Source organism: Podarcis gaigeae (assembly GCF_964106915.1).
Source record: "Podarcis gaigeae genome assembly, chromosome: 15".
Lineage (NCBI taxonomy): Eukaryota > Metazoa > Chordata > Lepidosauria > Squamata > Lacertidae > Podarcis > Podarcis gaigeae.
Window position 1 is genome coordinate 19,448,173 of NC_139692.1, and position 20,307 is coordinate 19,468,479.

General features: G+C 44.2%; 1 protein-coding gene and 1 long non-coding RNA gene across 9 annotated transcripts in view; one reads left to right on the forward strand and one right to left on the reverse strand.

Annotated features, from left to right (window-relative positions):
* The window catches only part of TTC12 (tetratricopeptide repeat domain 12), a 39,980-nt gene extending 29,568 nt beyond the window's left edge, over positions 1 to 10,412 (reverse strand). For 3 of the 8 annotated variants that reach the window (XM_083713997.1, XM_083713999.1, XM_083714001.1), the window contains exons 1-4: positions 10,158 to 10,310; positions 8,566 to 8,650; positions 1,810 to 1,961; positions 483 to 516 (exon numbers count right to left, since the gene is read on the reverse strand). In XM_083713997.1, the coding sequence (XP_083570123.1) occupies positions 483 to 516; positions 1,810 to 1,961; positions 8,566 to 8,626 (247 nt within the window). In that variant the 5' untranslated portion in view covers positions 8,627 to 8,650; positions 10,158 to 10,310. Of the gene's footprint in view, positions 1 to 482; positions 517 to 1,809; positions 1,962 to 8,565; positions 8,651 to 10,085 lie in introns of all 8 variants that reach the window. The other 5 variants (XM_083713994.1, XM_083713996.1, XM_083713995.1 and 2 more) reach the window with 5 other exon arrangements.
* LOC310832429 overlaps positions 1 to 20,307 on the forward strand; it is a 186,386-nt gene that overhangs the window by 128,962 nt on the left and 37,117 nt on the right. The gene's annotated exons all lie outside the window — the stretch shown is intronic.

Sequence of the window (20,307 nt, forward strand, 5' to 3'; positions counted from 1 at the left end):
CTGGCATTCCAGTCCCTCAACTAGATACAGGGAACTCAAGGAGCCAATCAAGGCAAAGGGGAAAGAGTCTGAGGACATGTCAACACTGCCCACCCCTTAACTCACGAGCAATTAATCGTAGGGCTCTGACAAAGAACAGCAGAATTGCTACTACCATGACACTCCGTCCTCACAGAGGTGTATGCAAGCTACCTGGATCTGATGGGGTAGCCGGTCTATAGGTTGACAGTAGACAGACAGCCAATCTGTGAAACAGGATCTGTTCCTTTTCACTCCATGCGTCCCCACAAACAAAAACAGCAGAGAAGTCTCTTGGGATACGGCTTTCTTTCAAGACCCACCCATACGTGGGCAAATGTAGAACCTAGGCTAGAGTTTGCCTACAATACATGTATGCATCCTTTGTTCAACCTGCATATCACAGAGATTCCTGTAGTACGCCTAGTTCAAAATACACTGAAGCAATGTATTGAGCCACTTACCTGGATTCATTGTTTCCTGCTGATCTGGCAAATCCTAAAAGAGGTACATCAAAGCAAAAAGTTAGTTGCAAGTTCAGAGGAAGAAAGAGCATGCTGCAACATACTGCTTGGCTGTGGGGTTTTTTTAATGGTACCTGCTGCATGAAAAGAAAATGAGGCTCATTTTTCAAAGCCACTTAAAAAATAATAATAACCTATAATAACCTCAAAAAGAAGAACATTTTCAACAGCTGTCAAAATTAATTCCGCCAGGAGCATTAAAAACCACGGGAAGGAAACAAAACAAACTCCCTCCCACCCAGTACTTCGGGGCTTAGGAAACTAAAATCAATTTGGAGAAGGATTTTGCAGACACTTCAATAGGGTAAATTGCCATTGTGGACTGACACTTTAAAACAGCAATAATGGCATGCTGTTGTACATTTCATAATTAACGTCCCAATTTGACGAAAACTCCTGCTGTCAGTGTTTTATTTGTTTTTTGCAGGGGGGGGGTGTGTGTCAAGCTTCTACTAGCCCAGAATAAAAAAAGTGTGTGAGTTTCATAATTGGAGCCAGTTTAATTTTGCTACAGCTGATTGAGGAAGTTAGTCCGTCTGTATCTAAACATGCAGAACAATGGGGTGGAATGAGATGACGGAGTCCCATAGTGATAGAATGGTCAGACTGGCTTTAGATTGCAAAATAGGGTGAAATTACAGGGTCCCAAAAATGGCAGAATGGTCTGTTGCACTTCAGGCTACCGATTAGGGGATGCCATTTTTTTAAAGAAAAAAAACTTTGAAAATTAGCACAAGAAGAAGAAGGCTGGGCTAGAATGCTATTTTCAACTTGCAGTTGTTTTTTAAGGTAAAAAATGGCAGCCCTCAATTGCAGTCAGAAGTGGCATAGGCCAATCTACTAACATCTAACTGTGCTGCCAATGTGGATGCAGGCCTCAGTCAGCTACACCCAAGTACAGTCTGAATTGTCAATGAGAATGGGCAAACACAATAATCAGAGACAATCAAAGCAAGGAAACAGCAGGAAAGGGCTATAAAAAGGAGATTATTTCTCCTAATATTGACACACACTGTTCTCAAATAACAGTGGCATTTCGTTTTAATATTATGTAGACTTAAGCAACGTTGGGAAATGATACAGCAATTAGCAGCATACTGAGAAACCTTAAATAGTTCTTCCAAGAAAAGAAACTCGACAAAAGGCAAAAGTGGCATCCTGTAAACAGAAGTCTCACCTGGTTTGCTATATAATAGCTTAAAAGTACAATATGTAATTGTTCAAAGTCCCCTGTACCATCAGGGTACGAGGATTAGCGTAGCTTTACCGGGGCTCGTGTATTGATGCATGTTCTGTCCACTGTGGGCTTGTGTTTATCCTCACATTTGACAGCAGTGGAGTTTAATCTTTTCTCTGTATCTGCAATGGCTTTCTCCTGGATAGAGGGGTCTGTGGAATTCAGGCCTTGAATCAGGTTGGCTGGAAACAGGAAGAAAAACGAAACTATTAAGCGTGGAATAGAAAAGTTGTCAGACAAATAAGGAGTTCACTTATACTGAGTAATAGGCTTCAGAAATTTACATCCCACTGCTTCTGCACACGGCCTCCAGGGCAACGAGCAAGTAAAGGACTAATAAGAAGGACAACAAACAAATCAATAAAAGCCACAGGGTAATACAAAGTATAAGAGCATAACAAACCACACCAACCAGAGAAAAGCTAAGTCAAATAGAAATTTGCCTGCCCTCAGCAGCAGCCTCCTCTGCTTCCATCAAGGTGTGGCAGAAGCTGGAGCACCTGCTGGTGGATGGGCCACCACCCAGCAAGAGTATCATGAGCATGCAGGCACTGCTGGACATCTTGGTCGGCTTCTACACCAAGGGCAGCCACAACTCAGTACTCTAGAGGGACAGGTTTGTCTCTGACTTCCTCAAGGGGGAAGGGACTTCCTGATTATCAAGAGCAACATATAGAATCATAGAGTCATAGAGCTGGAAGGGACCACATGGGTCATCAAGTCCAACCCTCTGCAATGTAGGAATCTTGTGCCCAAATGGTGCTCAAGCCCACAACCCTGAGATTAATAATAACTAAGCTATCAAACTTCCTCATCAAAGGTGCCACGGGGCAGGCTACCCAGAGTCAGCATCCACCTTACCATTAGTGGTAGGCCCAAGAAGCCCATCATCTCCACCACGGCCCACTACCCAAGGACCCCAGCCAGTGCAGTATCTTGCTGAGCTGGCTTAACAGTGGGCATTATGTGTATTTTATGTGTATTTTAATAAACAAATACCATAGTCTTTGGGGACATGGAGAACATGTGGATGAACTTACCAGTACTTAGCTTTTAGTTGCTATTTTGTTAGTGCTGTTAATATCATTTTATAGATTATAAATGCCACACTGATTTGTTAATCATATAATATGATTTTTGTTGTAAATGTGATGTTCTAGCTAGAATCCTACAAATCTGATATTTGTAGGAAAACAAATCTTCTATCCCTTGTGGTTGCACAGATGTGTTTTAAATTGGAATGGCAAAAGGAAAACTGTAATATTGGGTTTTTTGTTTGTTTGTTTTAAAAAGACCCTTAGAAATACTTATTTCTCTGTCATTTATTTTTAACTTTCAAGAACTTAGAATTCAAGTGATACTCACCCATGACTTGCATAGAGTGGTAGTCAACATGCCCAAGAAAGGAATATTTTATGTTAACTTCCTATGACTCAAATATGCAAACAATGTTTTTTTAAAAAATAAATAAATACTGTAAATATGCAAACCAGGTGCTGCCCTCTGGCAAAGTAACATTTTGATGTAGACTCAATGCTGAACAAATTGCTCAGCTCAGATTTAATTTGGGGGCTTTCTCAGAAGCTGGCATGATGTACACCACTTTCAAAACATTGAGAAAGATATGAAAAAAGAAATGTTTTTGCAAAGCAGTGCAACTAGGCCAAGATTTAATTCTGAAGTCAGCATTTTATCTCTGCAGAACAGATTGGCTGTTCTGGACGCCTGCTCTCCTTGAAGTTCTGGCTTTGTTGCACTCGTGTTTATATGAAAATGGATGACCCAAGCAATAATTGAGATTTCTCCAAGTCATGAATAGGAAAGCCAGTTCTAATTCACGAGGTGGTAGAGGCGAGATGAGTTGGGGATACTGCAGAAAGCAAAACCAAAACAAAGAACAACCATCATCTTCCCGTCTTCTCAGATGACCTGTACAACCCCTGTCTGCACCTTGCAAGTAAAGCAGACAGCAGAGGAAATTAAAAGATGCCGCACTACGGCTGCAGAGGACCACAAACAAAGAAATTCAGGAAAGAAATTCAAGAAGCAATAAATTCTAAACTCTATGCTGATACTAAGGCAGTCTTCATCAGCCTGCTGCCTTTCAGATGTTTTAGACTACAGTTCCCATCAGCCCTCGCCCAGCATTACCTTATGATGCTGGGGCTGATGGGAGTTGTCATTCAAAACATCTGAAGGACACCTGGTTGGAAAAGGCTTCCCTAAAGTTTTCTTTCCAGCACAGGCTGTGTAAACATTACTGGCTGAAAATGCAGCAAGGCTATTTATTCCCTGCTGTGTAAATCACATTTACACATCAGTACCATGTGTACATGTGATTCCATGTCATCTGCTGTCTGTCCACACCAGTGGGCAGAGAGGGGGTAAGGATGTCTTCACGTGGCTTAGGTTTCAAACTGAAACACTGAAGTTGATTTGGGGAGAAAAGAATGAAAATGCATAGTGTCTCAAAAAAGTACAAGATAGATGTGGACTGGGGCTAACATGGTGTGTACACAGCTTTACAAATCAGCCATGGGAGTGCACAGGATGTAGTCATACAGTAAAGGACAGATGACAAAGGATAAGGCAACTCTCCTCTTTTATATGATTGTGACAACTAGAATTGTTTCTCCGAAACACTGGGAAATAAACCAAATACCTAGGACTTATAGAGAATTGTACAGCAAATTATGGGACTGGCAATTTTGAACAATTTAGCTTATGCTGCATGAAACAGCAAAGAAACATTCAGACAAAATTTGAAGCTGATTAGATACAGGTCAGACAATATTAGAACAATAAATACATCACAATGACTGACAATTCCTTTCTGCTTTTACAAGAGGATTTCTTAAAATAATACGTATTTGAATCTTAACAAAGTCACCCAGTGAACCATCCATGTGTAGCAGTTTATGAAATTGTAAATATATTTCAGTCTGATGTTTGGAGTGGAAAGTTATGTGAGAATCACTATATACTAGTGGGCTACATAAATGATGAATATAGGTTTTTTATTTCCATATTATATCCTTGAACAGCTTTCAGTAATCTTTTCATTACAAAATGGTGGCATAATCACTGTATTTGTACCTTTATCTTCTCCCTCATTTTGTTTAAAAGTGTGTGGGGAGAAGCTGGAGCAGAAAATTAATTAGATTACAGATGTGTCACTCTGATAAGGCTTCAGATTTTTCGATACTTTTACCACAATGGGGAAAAACTGGGGAGAAAAACATTTCTTTTGGAAATATAAAACCTGTATTAAGTAGTAGTTCCCTTAGGACAAGACAAGGAAAAGAGGAAGAAAAGAAGAAGCAGAATAGGGCAGTTTTTATATCACAGAGCTAGAGATTTTATGTGATAGTGTGCTAGGTACAATAAACCAAAGGCTAGCCCAGGGGTCTGCAATCTTTAAGACAAAAAGAGCCACTTGGACCCGTTTCCGAAGAAAAAAAAACTGGGAGCCGCAAAACTCGTCATTATAAAAATAACTTTTTTGTCACTTTTTTATTATTTCTTTGTTTGACCCCTCAGAATTACTCCTCCTCATAGAAATAAACGTTAAATTAACAAGTTACCTTTTTGTTTGTGTGTGTTCTTCACTCCCCTTCAAAACAGTAACCAGCGTACATGCCCCCTTTCAATGCAGTGACCAACATACATGCCCCTTACAATGTAGCAGGCGGGCGGGCGGGCAGGAAAGTGACGTCGGGACGGTGTGTGACTAACGCACGCATCGCCCCCATGCGACGTCACAGCCAGTACAGCGCCCGCCATAGTGGGGAGTGTCGGGGCGCACAATGAGCCTCCTCCCCTCGCTAGTATCCGCCCCAGAGCCGCGGCAAAGGTGTAAAAGAGCCACATGCGGCTCCGGAGCCGCGGGTTGCTGACCCCTGGGCTAGCCAAAGTGAACAGCATTTCAGCAACTGAGATAGGATATAAATAACATTCAAAGAATCTCATTTTTATAATACTGATACACAGTTTTTCAAATGAGGGTAGGAGTGTTTTGCATTAGTCATCCTTCCCCTTCCATGCGGGGAGGTCTGTGAGGGAAGGTGGGTTATTTATTGTCGTACCGCATTGCTTGTCACCAAATACTATTTGTTATGCATATTTCTATAAAGCTCTGTGCTCTTTTTCCAAATCTCAGGGTTCAGATTATCTAACTCAAAAAGATTTTGAAACTGTGTAAATAAAATAATGTTTACAAAGAGTTACCAAAATTATTGTATGGAATGAGCTGTCAAGCTCATAGTCTCATAAGCGTTTTAAAAAAAAGCCAAACTAGGAGGCTTTTAAATTATTGATTGTCATGAGAGCAGTTGCTAGCATAAATTTTTAAGGCAATTTTTGCAACACAGAGAACAAGTAAATCAAAGGATTACCGACAGCAGAACTTGTCAGATATAGCTGTAATGCTGTGTAGTCTGGTGATCAAATCTTTGCATCTCTGAACACTATTACTAGAAAGAGTTGTTCTAATAAATCATCCGCTTCTTTCACTATCTTGGTGCTTTCAAGATGTCTTTCCTATGCTTCTTAATTCTTTTAGGAAGGTGTTCAGGGTAAGCTACAACATACTACTTGAATGGTCAGATAATGGCTGGAAAAGTGTTGTCTAAATAAGTGTTTTGCAACTCTTGATTTTAAAATCCATGCAAGCTGATGGTTCTGGTGCTGTCCAGTGGTCAAGAGGAGCTGCAGCTTCATCACTGGTGACTAATTTCAAAGGGATCAACAATGTTAGCCCGTTAAGTGACACAGAATTTTCATTTCCTGACAGATGTTATTCTAAAAGGTGGCACTGGATTCATTACTCAGGGCATGATCTAAAAGCACATGTAGCAGCAACCTCATCAAAGATAAGCAATTCTGGGGCTGGTCAGTCCCAGCATAGAGACCCACTGAGAACTCTGTGTGCTGTACCACAGATGAAAGGTGTGGTATAAACGCTTCATTTCATCGTAGGTGTAATTCAGCAAATCAGTCAGTACAGCAAAGAGGATAAAATACAGTGGTGCCCCGCAAGATGAACGCCTCGCAAAACGAAAAACTCGCAAGACGAAAGAGTTTTCCGTTTTTGAGTCGTTCCGCAAGAAGAATTTACCTATGGGCTTGCTTCGCAAGAAGAAAGCCCGTAGGGAAATCTCCGGGGACCACTTTTAAAGGCTGGCGGTGGGGAGCAAAGCCTTTCGCCCCCCTCCGGCCTTCAGAAGAGGTCCAGGAAGGCCGGCGGGGGCCGAAAGGCTTTGCTCCCCACCGCCAGCATTTTAAAAGCGGTCCGGGATAGCAGGGAATTGCGTTGCGCTTTCCCGCTATCCCGGACCGCTTTTAAAATGCTGGCCGTTGGGAGCAAAGACTTTTGCCCCCCGCCGGCCTTCAGAAGAGGTCCTGGACCTCTTCTGAAGGCCGGCGGGGGGCGAAAGTCTTTGCTCCCCTCCGCCTGCCTTCCCGGGATAGCGGAGAAGCGCAGCGCATTTCTCCGCTATCCCGACGGCTTTTGAAGGCAGGCGGGGGGGGGGAGCAAAGACTTTTGCCCACCGCCAGCCTTCAGAAGAGGTCCTGGACCTCTTCTGAAGGCCGGCGGGGGGCGAAAGTCTTTGCTCCGCCCCCGCCTGCCTTCCCGGGACAGCGGAGACTTCTCCGCTGTCCCGAGCGATCTTAAAATGCTGGCGGGCGGCAGCGAAGGCTTTTAAAGATCGCTTTTAAAATGCTGGGGGTCGGCAGCGAAGCCTTCGCTGCCACCGAACCAGCATTTTAAGATCGCCTCGGGACAGCGGAGGCTTCGCTGCCGCCCGCCAGCATTTTAAAATCGCCACGGGACAGCGGAGAAGTCTCCGCTGTCCCGGGGGCTTTTAAAATGCTGGCGGTCGGTAGCAAAGCCCTCCTGTCCCCGGAGCTGGTGAGGCGGGAGGTGGGGAGAAGGGCTTTTCTTCCCACCGCCAGCCTTCAGAACAGCCTTCTGAAGGCTGGCGGTGGGGGAAAAAGCCCTTCTCCCCCCCCCCCCCCCAGCCTTCAGAAGAGGTCGGGGGACAGACTGTCCCCGGACCTGGTCTGAAGGCGGTTTCCATAGGAAGGCATTGATTGATTTTCAATGCATTCCTATGGGAAACCGTGCTTCGCAAGACGAAAAACTCGCAAGAAGAAAAAATTGCGGAACGAATTAATTTCGTCTTGCGAGGCACCACTGTACTGAGTTTAAGAAAGGATCACAGCAGAATGCTAGAGAACACGTATTGCCCACACAATGACCCAGGCTCAATCTCTGGCAACTCCAATCTAAATAATCAGTTAGTTAATGGGAAGAGTCAGAGTAGGGAATGTTGGACTTAGATGGGCAGTCAGACCTGATACAAGGCAGCTTCCTGTATTCCTCTTATAAAATCCAGGTTGAAATCCCTGTGTAGTGAAAGTCATTTCTTCTTGCCATCAGCTGCCTCAGGTGTAGAACACTAATGGGCCATTTATTATTGTTTCACAGAAAGAAAGGTAAAGCAACCACATGCACAGGCCCAATTGCCAAGAAAATCAAACACAATCACATTTGATTTCAAAAGAGGCAACTTCCCCAAAATGAGGGGATTGGTAAAAAGGAAGCTCAGCAGTAATTTCAATTTCTCCTGCTTTAGCTGAGCAGGGTACTTCTCTAGGAAAGAAGGAGAACCTCCCTATAATTGCACCAAAGGATGCTGTAGTGAAAAATCAGGTGCTGCTGACTGGCTGGGACATGCTCAGCTCATGCAAGGTACTGTTCAAACAAACTTATGGTTGACTTACTAACTTCATCCACATCTCTAAGGAATTTCTGCAAATCCTGTTCTTCCTGCTCTTTAGACATCTTGACCCAAAATACTGAAACAATCTGTATGAAAGGAAGAAGAGGAAAAATTATAAAACATCTCAAACTATTTCATAATGTCTAAAGCTTGCCACCTTGTGGTTGTTTCATGGGTTCATTAGAAATGGCTAACATTAACTTGCGTTATGCTAATTTTGAGTTCTGCCTATGCTGCAGACATGCAAAGCAGATTTACTACCATGGCTTTTACTTGGGACACTTATGAGGCAGGGCTAGAGCTCACTAATCCTCAGTATTACTATCTAACAAAACTATATATGTCCCAATAGTGTAAAACCTTCTACTAAAGGCCCTTGTAGAAGAAACACTTTTAGCATTGCAAAAAAGGGTGGATGGGGGAGTCTAATTTCTGGTGTTCCAAAGCCAATCCAGGGCAAAGCTGGAACTGTGAGAATAGCTGGAGGGAAGAAGACAAAGAAGATGCTGAGAGCATCCAAGAATGGGTGTAGTTTCAAGGACGAGGGAAGGACAAGATGCTATTTACAGGGCAGTGCCAAGGATGAGAAAGAAGAAGTCACTTTCTAGGGTCTTGCCTTTCCCATTGCTGCAGAAAAACTGGGGGGTGGGAGAAATCTAAAAGGGGGGGAACATTTTTTTCTTAAAGGGGTTAGCATGGTTATTCCTTCTACCTAATACTAATACACAGATTTGCTATCACTAAATAAACTGACCCTTCTGGGGGCAGAACAGGTGGGACCCCCCTCTCTCTGTTGTTGGCATCTGTTGCTTTTACAGATAGCATGGCAAGCAGAAGAGCAACAAGAGAAGGTTTTATATATATATCCATACTTCCACTAGGGTGGTGGGAGCTTAAGCTGCACCAGTTGGATTCTGGCTACACACTCCATAGTGTATAAATTACAACACACAGTGATTTTTTCCTTTAAAAATGTTTAGGTGTACTCTCATTTTGACTCAAGAAAATCACCATTTTATAGTTTAAATAGGGGAAAATAAATACAGTAAATGGACAAAAGTACAAAGATTCACAAAATGTTTAGGGGGTATGCATACCCCTGCGTCCCCCCAGAAAAAAAGCAATGACTACACACACAGTGTATAAATTGCGTATAAATCTTGAAACTGAGGTTCTGCCCCCCCCTAACAAAAGCCTGCCCCTCAAACAGATGACTGACCACTGGGTTTATTTTTATTTTTCTTTACATTTAAAAGAAAATGTTCATGATCTGGGATCTCCCCAAAAACTCAATTTTTTGTGCGATCTCCCCCCACCCACCCAACCAACCACACACAAAAAAAGCTCAACAACCTTTTGCCCAACCATCTCCCCCCCAGTCAAAAATCCTGTACACAGATCTGAGGACGGGCTCCGACATCTCCCCTTAGAGCTGCCTTGAAATCCTGGAGAGCCGCTGCCAGTCAGTGCGGACCGAAGAGCTAGATGGACCGAAGTCAAGTCCCTATTTCCCCAGAATACCTGGGGAGGACTCGGGAATTACTATTTTCGGTTAGGAAAAGTGATGAAAGTCTTGAAATTAGGAGCAAATACCAGGGACGGACTTGAGTCGGGCTTTGGGTTCCTTCACAGGCCGCGCCGCGTCCCGGCGGTCTCCATGGTAACCGCGGGGCCCCCGCCGAGGAGCCCAAGATGGCGGCCCAGAGCGCAGCCCCGAGAGCGGAGAGGCGTGGCTATGCAAAAGAGTCCAAGGGAAAAGGAGAAGTCATTGGCGCCTCAGAGGAGGCGAGAGAAGAGCCGCGCGCCTGTGGGCGGAGACGAGTCTCTCCCGCCTGTTTGTACCTCAGCGCTGTGACGTCTAAACACGGGTTGCTCGAAAGGGATTCTCACGTTCTCCTCCTAAGGCTCACGCTCTTGCACCTGAGACTGCTAGTAAAACGTCCACAACGTCGGACGGCATTTCACCTATAGAAGTTTATAGCCAAGCAAGGAGGTTTTAAGCTTCCGTGTAGTCCCTGTAATAGGAAACACTGACATAGAAAGATTGGAAAACGTTTATTGAATATATGGGAAATAATTATGTACAGCTGAAAACGCTGGCAGCATTAAGATAAAGTCAACAGTGTAAATAAGTTTTGCTGGATGCAGTAATGGAATACTGAATGGTATTATTATTTTTTTGTAAAATATTCTTTTGTAAATATGATTTATGATATGTAAAATGAACCATGGAAAAAGAAGAAGGGAAATCACTGATATCTTAAGGGTGTAAAAATGAGTATTTTAAATTGTAAAACAGAAAATTTAATAAAAATTACATACTAAAAAAAGGGAGGGGAAAAACACTGATCTAGAAACACTCCATTCTCACCAAGTCCTGGTGGATTTAGTGTATCCCCCCAAATGTGTTACATTAGATATGTTTGTTGTTTTAAGTATGCTCATCTTAGTAGGTTTTATTTATATATGTTATATATACCATTCTTCAACAGGACCCCGGGGGCAGTTGCAATTTTGATGAAACCAACTAAAACAAAAAACACCAGAAAGCATTAAAATGCTACCATTTGAGAGCAGACAGCAGAATCACAACCTGCACCGAAACAGCAGGAAAAGTGCAGAGCAGTTGCCTGGTTGCCTTCCCAAGGGAGGCCTCTTTAAAGTTGAGGTGCAGCCACCAAAAAGGCCCCGTCTGCTGTTCCCTATTACACATATTTATCTTGCTTTTCCTTCAAGGAGTTCAGGGTTGTGTTCCCACTTCCCATCCCCGCCCCCAGCTCCTTGCCATTTTACTTCCACAACAATCCTGTGAGGTAGATTTCTGGTACTGTATTTTGAAAACTTCTCATGTTGCTGCTCTTCAACAGTTCAGCCAGGAAGGGTCTCTGAGCAATCAGAATTAAAGTATTAAAAACACAATAAAACCAAACAGCAATAGTAATGCAACATAATAAAACAGCAGTCAGCAGAGTGCTCACTAAAGCTGCATTCTTACACACCCTTTTCTTGTGTGAACACACTGGGATTTATTACCAAGAAAGCAAGCATTAAGATGCCACAGCACAGCTGATGAATTAAAAATGTGTAATTAAAATGGCAATGTTGCTGAAAACAAAACCAAGATGGCACCTGTCAAGCCTCCTTGGGCAGAGAGGCCCATTTCTGGATATCACGTGATTCACTTGGGGTTGGGGTAGAGGGGTTAGATTTGGAGAAGGGCTTTAGAGAATGACCATAGGACTTGGGGCAGGAGGATTGTAATTTAAGGCTCAGAGATAGCTTTACATATGAGCAAGGATATGAACCTGGATCTCCCACCTCCAAGTTGGATGCTCTGTGCATCAAACACTAAATGGCACCAACTCTCTGCTGCCCCCAATAACTCGTTCTCAGTGCCAACGTTTCAAAATCAACGTCCTCTGCTGCCCCCAATAACTCGTTCTGTGTGCCAACATTTCAAAATCAATGTCCTCGCCGTTGCACAAAAAGAAGACAATAGAGTTCCACTAGCAAATATGCTTTCTCCCCATTCTAACTACTATGATAATGGGAGATTCAATTTGTCCACTATATAGCCGTTTACAAGGGTGGGAGATACGATATGTCATCTTACAATTGCATTTATATCCCAGCTTCCCTACAACGAGTTTGACAGTGGCATACAAAGTTGAGAGCTAGTATGGTGTAGTGGTTAAGAGCGGTAGTCTCGTAATCTGGGGAACCGGGTTCGTGTCTCCGCTCCTCCACATGCAGCTGCTGGGTGACCTTGGGCCAGTCACACTTCTCTGAAGTCTCTCAGACCCACTTACCTCACAGAGTGTTTGTTATGGGGGAGGAAGGGAAAGAAGAAGGTTAGCCGCTTTGAGACTCCTTAAAGGGAGTGAAAGGCGGGATATCAAATCCAAACTCTTCTTCTTCTCCCCCTTCTGGTTTTTATCCTCACAACCACCCTGTGAGGTAGGTTAGGCAGAAAATGGCTGGCCTAAGGTCATCCAGTGAGCTTCATGGCTAAGTGGGGATTTGAACCCCAGTCTCCCAGGTCCTAGACTTGAGACCCCAGTCACTACACCACAGCAGCTCATCACCATCTCTTCCTTCCTTCCTTCTCTGTATAAAACTGATTATAGTAGTACTTTGGGATGTGAACGGGATCCATTCCAGAGCCCCGTTCGCATCCCAAAGAGAACGCAAGACGCGGCGGCGCATCTGCGTGTGCGCGGGTTGCATTTCACCGCTTCCGCACATGCGCGTGACGTCATTTTGAGCGTCTGTGCATGCGCAAGCAGCAAAACCCGGAAGTAACGTGCTCCATTACTTCCGGATTGCCGCAGAGCGCAACTCGAACATGCTCAACCCGAAGCACATTCAACTCGAGGTATGACTGTATTAGTCACCCATGTAAGCACATTGATTTTCATACAATTGTCACAGATTCCAGAACAGGAGTAGCCAACGTGGTGCCCTACAATAGTTTTGGACTCCAGATCCCATCAGCCCCAGCCAGCATGGCCAATGGTCAGAGATAGTTGTAGTCCAACAACTTTGTTTTTGCCTCTCTTTGGTTATACCTGATCTATAAGGTCCACCTGAGTAGCTCTTGGTGACAATTGCTAAGATGGGAAGACTCTTCCCTATTATCTGTTCTGCTGTGGTCAACTATTTCCATCCCCTCTTTGTTGTTGTTTAGTCGTTTAGTCGTGTCCGACTCTTCGTGACCCCATGGACCAGAGCACGCCAGACATTCCTATCTTCCACTGCCTCCCGCAGTTTGGTCAAACTCATGTTCATATTTCGAGAACACTGTCCAATCATCTCGTCCTCTGTTGTCCCCTTCTCCTTGTGCCCTCCATCTTTCCCAACACCAGGATCTTTTCCAGGGAGCCTTCTCTTCTCATGAGGTGGCCAAAGTACTGGAGCCTCAGCTTCAGGATCTGTCCTTCCAATGAGCACTCAGGGCTGATTTCCTTAAGAATGGATAGGTTTGATCTTCTTGCAGTCCATGGGACTCTCGAGACTCTCCTCCAGCACCATAATTCAAAAGCATCAATTCTTTAGCAATCAGCCTTCTTTATGGCCCAGCTTTCACTTCCATACTTCACTACTGGGGAAACCATAGCTTTAACTATACAGACCTTATCCCCTCTTTAGCAGCAAAAAAACCACACACAAAAACCCCAAAGACTGCCTGCAGAATTTTCCTCAATATTTGCAGAACAGTGCATAGTTTTCTTCCCAGATGAGATTAATACATAATGACAGTTATCTGTATTAGCCAATTTCAACCACCAAAGCAATATCATGGCAATGGGCTGCCTCTGGTATTCCAAGAGCCAGTCATTAAATCTCTGCAGTAGATTCTTTCAGGTCATTGTCATCATCGTTATAATATCGGTCTGTTTCATAAACCTCCAGTAAAATTACTTCATCTCCATTCCCCGTTCACTTATAGAGGGAAAGGCAACAGTTTCTGCCTCTTAAAGAGCCAGGCTTTTTAATGGCATTCTCAAATACGAAAATATATATGACAAGGGAGATTAGGAAAGAGGCAAAGATCTACAGCAAAGATGGGAAACCGTCACCACCAAACAACTAATCAAGAATTTTCAACAGCTACTAGGGCAGAATCTTTGCCCACGAGCATTCAATTGATATTGCAAAGCAAAACCATCATTCTCTGTCAAAAGATAATGATTCACATTTACTGCCACTTTGCTGTGTATTAAATCTAGAAAATCAAGCAGGCGTATCAGCACTATAGTGCACCCTTTTGTACTTTCTTCGTGCACTGAACTGGAACCTAAACTCAAAATTATATCACATTCAATAATGTAATTCACACATTCGCCCAGAAAACTGGAAGAGAGATTTTTCAGCATCGGTAACCTTTCCTTGCATAAAGAAGCAATAATGAGCTCTGATTCCTCTCCATTTGCCTTGGCTAGAAGCGTATGGGTCACTGCTAATTTTCCGGTTTAATAATTCAACATGGCCTTGGTTTGCCCATCAGCAAAATGGGCATTCCACCAAAGTCCCTTTAGAGAAAAGGTGTTGAAGTGTGAAATGTTGTTGTTAGCAATTAGTTCTTTTGTGCAATTCAGGAATATAAAAGTGGTGCAAAAGAAATGGGACTCTATTAAAAACAATAACAATTTTATTATTTATACTCCACCCATCTGACTGGGTGCCCCAGCCACTCTGGGTGTCTTCCAGCATATACAAAAACATAATAAAACATTAAGCATTACACATTAAAAACGTCCCCATACAGGGCTGCCTTCAAATGTCTTCTGAAGGTTGTATAGTTCCTTATTTCCTTGACATCTGATGGGAGGGCATTCCACAGGGCTGGTGCCACTACTGAGAAGGCCCTCTGCCTGGTTTCCTGTAACTTTGCTTCTTGCATTGAGGGAACCACCAGAAGGCCCTCGGAGCTGGACCTCAGTGTCTGGGCTGAATGATGGGGGCCAAAGATGCTCCTTCAAGTACACAGGCCAAGGCCATTTAGGGCTTTAAAGGCCAGTGCCAACACTTTGAATTGTGCTTGGAAATGTACTGGGAGCCAATGTAGATCCTTTAGTACTGGTGTTATATGCAGTGGCGTAGCGTGGGTTGTCAGCACCCGGGGCAAGGCAAGTAATTTGCGCCCCCTAACCCGTGGATTTGCGCCCCCTAACCCCCAGATGTTGCGGCCGGGCCCCCCTGCACCCCCACGCTACGCCACTGGTTATATGGTCCTGGTGGCCACTCCCGGTCACCAGTCTAGCAGCCGCATTCTGGATTAGTTGTAGTTTCTGAGTCACCTTCAAAGGTAGCCCCACTTAGAGCGCATTGCAGTAGTTCAAGCAGGAGATAACCAGGGCATGCACCACTCAGGTGAGACAGTGAGGAAGAGCTGGGTACCATCCATTAAAGCCTCTTTGGATAGGTTTAGAAGGGGATTAGACAAATTCAGGGAGAATGGGAGTATCAATTGCTACTACTCATGATGGCTGTGTACTGTTTCTATTAACACAGGGTGTAAACTTCTGCTTGCATGCTCCTGAGAAACATAATTGGGGGAAATGCTTTTGCTTGCTGGCTAAGAACATGATGCTGGACTAGATGGGCCACTGGCCTGATACAGCCAATTTTACTGAGGTGTGGGAGAAAAGCATATTTTTAAAAAGTCCTTCTTTCCAAGTTGACAAATTAGCAATTTTATCACCCTTCCTTCCTTCAGGAAAGATGAATGTGAAATCCTCATCTTCCAGACAGCTCACATTTTAGGTAATGGAACCATCATGCATACTGGCCCCCATGCTGAAATCCACAGAGTCATTCCTATCCATTCACCTAGCTTTATTTCCTGATGGGAGCACTGAGCCAACTGCTATTTCATATGGTGGAATTAAAATGTGCCCCAGAAGACAAGAGGCAGTGTGTTGGAAATCACCCATTGACAGCCAAAGACTGGATAGTTTATTTGTGCGGTATTAAATAAAAAATAAAAAAATCACCCAGCCTGCATTCTCGGTTTTCTCATAAATGCAGAATGCCTTCTCCCATTCCAGGGCTTGTAAAGGCTTCTCTCCAGGGGGGTCTGGATGCATAGTCACTTAAATGCACATTTGTGCTAAAAGGTTGGAGGGGCAGCCTGGTAAATTTCCATATTCCGAAGGTCTGTTTTGCTTTGTAGCTCCCTTCTGACTGAAATGCCAACCAGGATAAACATCTCATCCTGTCCACAACTTGTCCCTGGCTCATGTTCTTGACGATTACGAGCCGATTATGGGCCTTCCATCTGCCATTCTGCTCTCTGGAGTTCAGGACTGTGCAGCCGCATGGCAAAAAGGGTCTCTCTCACATGGCATCGCCGCAAACTATGCACAACTAAAGGTTTGGCTTCCCACAGTGAGCACAGCGATGGCTCAGAGCAGGAAGACACCAATATAATAACGCCATTAAACAAATCTATGGTGTCACCATATTTGGAATGCTGTGTGCAGTTATGGCCTCATCACCTGAAAAAGGTTTTTTTTGGGGAGGTCTGTGTTGTTTTTATGCTATATGGTTTATTTAAACATACAGTGGCACTTAATTTGTTCTGGAGGTCTGTTCTTAACCTGAAACTGTTCTTAACCTGAAGCACCACTTTAGCTAATGGGGCCTCCTGCTGCCGCCACGCCACCGGAGCACGATTTCTGTTCTCATCCTGAAGCAATGTTCTTAACCTGAAGCACTATTTCTGGGTTAGCAGAGTCTGTAACCTGAAGTGTATGTAACCTGAAGTGTATGTAACCCGAGGTATCACTGTATATACAGCCTGCATCTAGATGGAGGGAGTTCAAATCATTCACATCCCAGGATGGTCCTGTTACTGCAACCTTGGATTCCAATAAACCCCAGACGTCATGGGTGACCTTCTCTGGGGCTCTGTAACAGAATGTTGCAGTATCAAGAGCTGTTAGCCATTCCATTCTATTCCCCCCCCCAAAAAAAAAATTCAATTTGTATAAGGTGGAAAGTTCCCACTGAAGTGAATGGGAGCTGCTGTTTTTCTGTGCAAACTGGTGGCAGTGTTGGTGGTTTCAAATCAATACTCTAGCAGAGAGGCAAAGGCTTAAAAATCTACCTTGCGCCCCAATACTAGGGTCCAAATCTAGAGCAGGCACCCTGCTTTGATGACAGTTTGTGGGGGGTTTTAAATTTATAAAACCTTTTACTTGTGGGCAGAAGAATGCAGCTAATATGTCATCTCACTTGGCCTTTAGTTACAAGGAACAAGGAAAGGAAAGAACTGTAAGAACATTTCTTAAGTATGCGCACTGCTCACAAATTCCTCCTTTCTTCCTTTCCAAAGCTATTGAAATTTCCTCTGTTGGAAGAGGCGCATATTTCAGTGCCACAGGCTTCCCTAGCCAGTGTTATCAGCTGAAATTTACTCGGCATTACTGTAAAAAAAAATAGGCTCCTGAGGTGCCACAAACTTAGCCACAGTTTCTTCGAGGACAAGGTGTCCTGCATCTGTCATCACTGTCTTTTAGCCAAACACGGGCTCTTTTTAGCAAGCCCATATAGATCACCACCAAGGTGGTGGTGTTGTTTAGTCGTTTAGTCGTGTCCGACTCTTCGTGACCCCATGGACCAGAGCACGACAGGCACTCCTGTCTTCCACTGCCTCCCACAGTTTGGTCAAACTCATGCTGGTAGCTTCGAGAACACTGTCCAACCATCTCGTCCTCTGTCATCCCCTTCTCCTTGTGCCCTCCATCTTTCCCAACATCAGGGTCTTTTCCAGGGAGTCTTCTCTTCTCAGTGTGGTGTAGTGGTTAAGAGCGGTAGTCTCGTAATCCTGGGTAACCGGGTTCGCGTCTCCGCTCCTCCACATGCAGCTGCTGGGTGACCTTGGGCCAGTCACACTTCCTTGAAGTCTCTCAGCCCCACTCACCTCACAGAGTGTTTGTTGTGGGGGAGGAAGGGAAAGGAGAATGTTAGCCGCTTTGAGACTCCTTAAAAAGGGAGTGAAAGGCGGGATATCAAATCCAAACTCTTCTTCTTCTTCTTCTCCTCATGAGGTGGCCAAAGTATTGGAGAGAGTTTTAACCAAATGTGATCCACCTGGAGCAGGAACAGTATCCCTGCCAAGAAAATTCCATGGACAAAGACAACCACCAAGGTACAAGCTGAATTTTCTTTTGGTTCTCCCCCCCCCACACACACACACTTCTTTTTTTGTATTCTAACTAAACTGGAGCTCTTCTCCTTGCTCCCTAGTGCCCTTTGCTTGGACTTTCCCCTTCACCAGATGGATTGCAACTAGAATCTCATTTGGAGCTTTAATGAGCTGTAAAATGTTTCATTTGTTCGTTGAAAAGCCTTATGAGATTAGACTTCAGAGGAAGGTGCTGGGTTAGAAGGTCTGGGTCTGAGGTGGGTGCAGAATAGAGGCTGTGTTCAAGTCCACAATCCCCCCTCATTTAAATTAAACCAACTTACAAAACAGCCAGCAATTTGCATAGGGCTCTGCTTTGGCTTTAAGACCTCAGGTTTCACAAAGTTTATTTTCCGGATCTCAGTTAAATTGCTGAGCTCCATGACCAAGAAGGAGTTTACCTTCAAAGCTCCTAACTATAACCACTGATACTGGTATCCAGCCTGAAAACACGTCTGCAAGGCAGTTGCCCAGTGAAATACCCTTTCACAAGAATACCGACCTTCCCTCTTATCAATAGAAAGCAAGGAAAGCCTCTATAGCAGGCATAGGCAAACTCGGCCCTCCAGGTGTTTTGAGACTACAGTTCCCATCATCCCTGACCACTGGTCCTGTTAGCTAGGGATGATGGGAGTTGTAGTCTCAAACATCTGGAGGGCTGGAGTTTGCCTATGGCTGCTCTATAGTATGTGCCTTTTCTGAAACTTGGTGGCCCATGTCAATACCCAAAGCCCTGTCCTGAAAGCAAAAACCCAACATGCATTGAAACCCTTTCCCTCAAAATCCACTGCTTTCCTCGTGGTTTTAACAAGGAGGGAGAAAAATGGTCCTTTGGTTTGTTTTCATACTGCTCTACTCAGCAGCAAAAATGTTTCCAGCTCCGTTGTCTGGCAGAACATCTGCATCTCTGGCAGAACAGAGAGGTTTTACCAGGGTCTTAAAGCAGACCAGCTGTGAAGTTAAACGACCCCCCCCCCCCCGATTCCCTTAGTGAGCATTCCCAATGGCCCTTTTTTTGCTCCAATTCTCAATGCCCGACAGCACTGAGTTTGGTATTAGAAAGAGTGAAGCTGGCATGAGGCTTTCCAAATTGGCTACCACTGCAGCACATAAAATGGAGAGTAATCGTTGAGTTTGCTTGACCTGCCAACAACCCCAGATTTTAACAATTTAGTTGAAGTTTCACAACCCGGTTCCTACCCCTCTGACTTTGGATTTCATCTTCTACATTTCATTTTTCTTTTTTTTTCAGTTTTGCCTTCGTTGGAGTTCCTCCTAGCCATTGATTAGTTTCACTAGACAGAGGTCTATGCCAATCTATGCGATCTTGGCCAGCTCAGTGGGCTGGATATGGCTGTCAAGGTCGCCACCTGGATTCCTTCCAGGCAAATGAACCGAGGGCATCTAAACCTCTGACTCCTTTGGTTGTCATTCCTCACTCTCCTCTGAATTAGACACTCAACAAGCGTTTAAGGCTCTCTTTGGCTAGAGACACTATTTGTTGTCTTGGGGTGCAAGGTATATTTTAAAATTAAAATAAATAACCAGCTTAGATGGAAGCTACAGAGGAATGGAAAGAAGGTGGGGTTTAAACCCTACCATGGTCATGACCAGGCAGTGAGGCTCTCATGCTTGCTATTTGTAATGGGATGAGCCATTCGCGATTGGGTTGCACTTAGATAAAAGAGAGGTGCTGTCTCTTGGTCCGGTGCTGGAATTGCAGCTGCCCTTTCTTTAGCCAGTCGTCCTCCAAGAGCCAGGTGCACATGTGTCTATAGGTTAGAAAAGTCATATAAATAGCACAGATAGAGTTCAGAGAGTGAGAGAGAAATTCTGATAGCACTTGTCAGAGCCACCCGAGGTCCCAGCTCACCAGAGACCAAAATCCAGTCCAAGTTATATACAAAAGGTTTTATTGAAGAACATTGTTGTCGTTACATCCAAGCTCCGTGGCTCAGCATCTGTTACCCTTAGATGTTAGAAGTCCCCTCTGAGTCAGTCCCGCCCCTGCACCAGCTTAAGAGGCTTGTACTGCTCCACCTTTTCCTCTCC